The sequence below is a fragment of the Bufo gargarizans genome, chromosome 8 (genome assembly GCF_014858855.1).
Source record: "Bufo gargarizans isolate SCDJY-AF-19 chromosome 8, ASM1485885v1, whole genome shotgun sequence".
In the NCBI taxonomy this organism is placed as follows: Eukaryota; Metazoa; Chordata; class Amphibia; order Anura; family Bufonidae; genus Bufo; species Bufo gargarizans.
In genome coordinates, this window is record NC_058087.1 from 190260499 (window position 1) to 190266857 (window position 6359).

The window sequence follows — 6359 nt, forward strand, 5'->3', positions numbered from 1 at the left end:
GTGAGTGGGTTAATGAGGCGAGCGCTTTCCAGGACCCTGCCTATTTGAAGCTGGCCAGGAGCGCCCGCTGTTATCACCCCGCTTAGTGCTAGCAGTGACCCAGGAGCCGCAGTGTCCACTCTGCTATGTGACAGTCAGTATGGGACCTACAGGCGCAGGTAGGTGACCCTCCTAACCCCTCCAGTTGTCTGTGTCCGGGGGCTCTGGGGGGATTGGGACAGCTCCTGGAAAATTGGGGTTAAACAAAGTGAAGTTGGAGATGTCCATGTCCTTCCCTCGCTGCCCCGATGCTGCTGGAGAAGACTATGTCCAGGGCTACCTGCTGATGATTTCCCATCCAGGGTGTAGCCCCTAAGGTGCCCACTGTTAACCCATTCACTGCTGAGGATATGCTCTCTATACTGCTTGCGAACGCATCATAGCGTTATATCATACAGTATATATAGTCATATCTAACTTGGCTGTTGGGACCCCCAACGACAGCTGCATTCATTCTTGGGGTCCCCATTTGCCAGACTCTTTGGGGCACGGCGGAGCACCCCTGCTCCATATTGATTGTGCTGCGGAGGATCCATCTATAGTGTGTAATATAAGCAGGGTCCATTCATGAAGGCGAGGGAACCCGTTGTAAAAATGGGGGTCTCTTCCGGGGGCTGGAGGGGTTCCAACCACCCATGGGAAGGGGCCTGAGCTGAGCTCCCTCCTCCTAGGGTCCATGTATAGCTGAAGGGGGTCACAGCCTCTAGGAAACACCATCCTTCTTACTGATGGGCTCCAGTCATAGGTGATAAGTCGGATTCATTGACCTTTAATATGTCTCTTCAGCTGCAGAATTATTAGGCTACCCCGAAGGGTTAATAAAATCCCACATGCACGCCCTCTTCCCCCTCAAATATTTCCGCCTGCGGGCTCGCATGACATGCTGAGTCAGGAGCAGGCGGCGTGATGCCAGTGGTTTTTGACACCTTCCCAAAATTCAGGATTGCGTAGCGAATACTGTCCTATAAGGCATTGGCCAAATATACATATCACCGGCCCAGGAGACGCCACCATGTTTTTGGCAGCCATGTTGGTTGTGACCCAGCTTTCCCAGGAATGGATAGGACTGAATAAGAGATGATACAAATGAGGGGAACTTGGGGAAATATTTTGGGTTTCGATCCCTTGGACACACATCAATATGTTTATATCCACCCAGTGATTGGACAGGTTTCCATGCTGTTCAGTTAATATGGGAGTTTGTGATCTCCAGGCCCCTCCCCCTTGTCAGGGCCCCTCCCCCAAGTCTATATGATTGTAGATTAAAATCTATATTATTCAGCTCTTCATCTACTGACTTCCTGCTAAACTTGTGCTTATAGAAATGATCCAATATAAGCAAGCAGAGCTGCAGTGTACAGCATAGGGGAGGGACAACTCCTTGTCTAACTCCATTCTCCCGTTTTCTTCCTCACAGAGGTTGTAGCAGTGATCCTTCTCTGCAGTTTTGTGACAAAGAATTGTGTGGCATCGGAGTCTCACCCTGCTCAAGGAGACACAACTACGTCATCTCCTGAGCCCAAATGTCCATCACCTTGTCTCTGCAGCTACGACTACAATGAAGATTACAACATCTTCTGCAGCTCACGGAACCTCTCCCGTGTTCCAGATCTTCTGCCCACGAATGTTCGAGCCTTATGGCTGGACGGCAACAACCTCACCACCATGCCCACTGAAGCTTTCAAAAACTTATCCCAGCTCGACTTTCTTAACCTGCAGAGCAGTCATCTGACTAGTCTGGAGCCACATGCCCTCCATGGACTCAAGGCTTTAGCCCATTTGCACTTGGAGCGGAATGCGTTGAAGTTCTTGGCCCCTAACACCTTTCTTCACACCCAGAACTTGGTTTCCTTGAGCCTCAACAACAATTTCTTTATAAGAATTGAAGATGGCTTATTTGCAGGTCTTTCAAACCTTTGGTACTTAAACTTGGGATGGAACTCACTGGTGGCCCTGCCAGACACCGTGTTTCACGACCTACCTAACCTTAGAGAACTCATTCTGGCCAAAAACCATCTGACGTACGTCCACTCTCCGTTGTTTGTCAGCTTGGTGGAACTGAAAGAGCTGGACATTAGTGGGAACATGTTACGGGGTTTGAAAGCTCACATTTTCATCAAATTACACAAGCTTCAGAAGTTGTATCTGAACCACAACATCATCTCCACCATTGCCTCGAGAGCTTTCTTTGGTATGAAGTCCCTTCGATGGTTGGATCTGTCACAAAATCGTCTGTCTGCCCTATCTGAAGACACCTTTGCCGGTTTACTAAGTCTCCATGTTCTTAGATTGTCTAACAATTCTATTACCACCTTAAGACCGAGGGTCTTCAAGGATTTACAGTTCTTAGAGGAGCTGAATCTGAGTTACAACAAGCTCAGGACCCTCATCGAACGGGTATTTGAAGGTCTTGGACAACTTGAATTTCTGTCTTTGAATAACAACAACATTCAGGAGATCCGTCCTGGAGCATTTACAGGACTTTTCAACGTGGCGGTGATGAACCTGTCAGGGAACTGTCTCAAGATACTTTATGAACATTCCTTCCGAGGACTTGGAAAGCTTCACAGCTTGCACATGGAGAACAGTTGTATCAGTAGGATAAAGCCACACATGTTCACAGGCCTCTCAAATCTGAGGAGGCTCTTTCTCCAGCGCAATGACATTTCGGTCATTGATGACAACAGCTTCTCTGACCTTCAAGATCTACTAGAATTGGACCTCAGGTTCAATAAATTGACTCAACTCTCAGCCAAATCCTTCACAGGACTTAAAGATCTTTCATACCTTTTTCTGGCCAACAACCAACTTCAGACTCTTTCTTCAGAGACCTTCAGTCTGTTTCAGAGGCTACAGTGGCTTGACCTTTCAGACAATCAGCTGAATGTTTTTGCTACAGACATCTTTCAGCCGTTTTCTCGTCTTCGATATCTCAGCCTTCAAAGGAACCCATTGAAAACCATCTCAGTTAGTTCCCTGCTTATGGGTTCTCCAATCCAACAGCTCTGGTTACATGGGAACCACTGGGATTGTGGCTGTTCCCTGAAAGACCTAAGAGATTTTTGCGTAAGAAACGCCACCGTTGTCCCCAGAGTGCTACAGTCTGTGTCAGAGGGTTATGATACCAGTCCCCCTAGTTACATCTACAACAACATCACCTGTGCAAGTCCTCCACAGGTTGTAGGACAGGACTTGCGTGATTTGAATGATGAACATTTTTCTAAATGTCCTTGATAAAGTTGGTCGGGCAACAAACTTGGGGTGATTTATGCCAGTTACACAATGTTACAATGTTATAGTGATGATACCTCCTTAGGACATCAGACTCAATCATTTTTTGGAAATGTCAAATGTAGTCAACCATATAAATTTTTCTCACTTGTGCGGAACTTATATGTCATTGCTATTACTGCCACATATAGATAAAGGTAGAAACCACACTGTCACAGCAAGATACAAGAAGCACAAGGCTCTTACAAGGTAAGGGCACTTTAGAGACAGATTAAAAATCCTAAAAATCTTTAAAGCTGTCAGAGCTCAATTTTTTTCTAATACAGAGCTCCACATCCCCTTCACATTCTGGTTATCTTTAGCCACTACTTTGCTCATCTTACTGCATACCATTAAACGATTCAATGTATACACAGTATGCAGTGAGCACCCTCTAGTGGCGGCTGCAAGTAGCCAGAATGTTGTCATTTAAGGGTATAAAAATTTTGTATAAAAAAAAGGGGTAAAAATAACAATACATTTGACTTCTCCATTACTGAGAACCATCCCTCTATCTTGAGAACAATCAGACTGTGCACAGTGTGACAGTCCCCTGGGTAACACCAGTGTGATAATGCGAGATGCTGCGTGTCAATTACTTCACTACTCACATGAATAATGTCACCACTGTTTAGGTCTTTTCTCATCAAGGTGATGGGACCAGTAATATTGTATAACTCTTATGCTTTGTTGATTTCTTAAGACAGCACCATCTTCTGTGATGGTTGATCAGGTCAGAGACTGACAGTGACACTTGATCTTCCCATCTGGAGATCTCACTTGGGATTTTCCGCTGTAGCTCATTCTTCAGATCTGTAGATGCCATTGTGAAAAACAGGAAGAAAAGTAAATGTTTGAGATATATTAAGGCCTATTGCCTAGGCCCAAAAATCTTGAACAATCTGGTTCATTTAAGGATCCCACCGATCAACCTACAGGTTGACTACAGGGGCGTAGCTATAGGGGGTGCAGAGGTAGCAGTCATTACTGGGCCCAGTAGCCTGAGGGGGGCCCCAAAGACCCTTTTGCCACATAAGAAGACACCGGTATTATAGAAAGCGCATGCTGGTCAAGTTACGCCTCTGGCTGGAGGAGGGGTTAGGTCAAGAATTTGGCATGAGGGGGTTGCCGTTTCAATTCTTGCCTCAGGCAGCAGGAAGGCTATGTGCTTCCTTGCCCCTGGCCACAAAGCACCGACGGAAGGGGGCCCAAGATGAACTCTTGAACCAGGGCCCGTGACCTTTTAGCTACGCCCCTGGTTGACTAGATCTATTATGTGGAGTGATAAGAACGATCATTGGTCTGCAGATGTGGGATGTGTCCCCAACAATATATATACAGAATGAGGGATGAACAATCACATTAACGACTGGCCCCTTTTCAGTTTGCATCTGCCAGTGCCAATCAAAGTGTTATATCATTGATCAGATCTCCTTAGGGCCGGGCACCTATGGCCAACTAGTCAGAAGGGGCTGGGAAGTAACAGGTTCTTGGAGAGGACTTGAAATTTAAGGTAACAGAGGGAAGAATACTGCAGGTGGATTACGTAGATTTTACTTTTTGCGACATTCAAGAGAAGAGTTTATACTATCCAGGACTGGCAACTCCACCATCCAAGGTCCCTAGAAGGCCAGGAGTGTGTAGATATAAAAAGGGCAACCTATTGAGAAGATCATAGGCATGGGGTGCTTGAGAAGAGGAGCTGTTAGTCAGATCTTCAAGCCATGAGCAGAAGATTGCCCCAAATAAGGTGCCCCCCCCTCCCCCCCACCATATGCAGAAATGACCACAGTGTGGCCTAATATAGTGATAGTTATATTGCCCCTGCTCATAGCCAGCCCCCCATTCTAAATTCCCTCTTTCTCTATTTGGGGGAGACACTATTGCTTGGACTTTGCTGCCACCTGCTGGCTGGAGGTGGAATATATCTACTACATAACGTGTACAGTATAACTATCCAGCTCAAGAACCGACAACCTGCTGTATTAGGATTGGGGAGGATTGACAAAAAAAAATGCCAACCTAGAAAAAAACACACCCCAATGTATAGCAAAACAGGCCCAGAATAGCATAAAATATCCACCTCTCCAATCGCTACCACTCCCGCCTCTATGCTTACCAGGTCACTGCTGGTCTCGGCTTCCTGAGCTCTCTCAGCACATAGCATATCGCTGCTTAGCCAATCAGTTCCTGAGGCGGGCCACTGCTGCAGCCAATGACTGCCTGAGTGGGATCGGGAAGCAGAGAGCGCCAAGAACCTAGGACGCGTCAGAAGAGGAGTAGTGGAGTTGGTGAGTATCTATTTTTTACATTTTGTTTTGCCATTCCAACCCTTTCAAAAAATTATATAGGCTGGACAACCCCTTTAAGGATCTTTTTTCCTTATCGACAATAAATGAAGGTAAATCTTACTGTCATTCAGCAGAACCGAGGTTCATATTATGAAAATGTAGTACTGGGCCACAAGACGGACTGGGGACTAAAAGTGGCCCTGGACAAAAAAAAAAGGAAGAGTGGCCCCATTTGTAGGTAGGTCCAAATTGAAAGAAGGCAGGGTCAACACAAGTAGGTGGTGCCAGAAATACCACATTGCTTAAATTTAAAAGTAAAAACTCTAAATTAATGATTAAAAATCCTCAGAATGAGCGGTGAGACTGTTATATATAAAAAAAAAACGATTTGATACATATGGAAATGAACCTGCGATGAGTCCTGTTCCTGACTCATCTCACATACAGGACTCATCTCAGGTTAATTTGCATATGTATCAAATCGTTTTTTTTCCACAATAAAAGCACACAGAGCTATGGGGACTGGGTATTGTGGATGTGCTAGCGGCCATCTAGCAACCCATGTCCTCAGCTCTGTACACAAAATCCCGGTGACAGGTTCCCTTTAAGAAAAAATCTGGATACCATGTTAGCCGGCAAATAAGGAAGATGGAAGACGGAGATTCCTCAGTCGTTGATACCTTTCAATGGTGAACAGAAAAGATAACAGCAGCTCTGGAGACTTCTTAGACTTCTTCATCAGGCATGGTAAGATGATAT

At 45.7% G+C, this 6359-nt stretch overlaps 1 protein-coding gene across 1 annotated transcript; it reads left to right on the forward strand.

Moving 5' to 3' along the window:
* On the forward strand, positions 1-3428 carry IGFALS (insulin like growth factor binding protein acid labile subunit). Its single transcript, XM_044303530.1, has 2 exons — positions 1-158; positions 1457-3428. The coding sequence occupies exons 1-2, from the start codon at positions 140-142 to the stop codon at positions 3271-3273; spliced, it is 1836 nt and encodes a 611-aa protein (XP_044159465.1). The 5' UTR covers positions 1-139; the 3' UTR covers positions 3274-3428.
* Positions 3429-6359: the final 2931 nt, after the last annotated feature.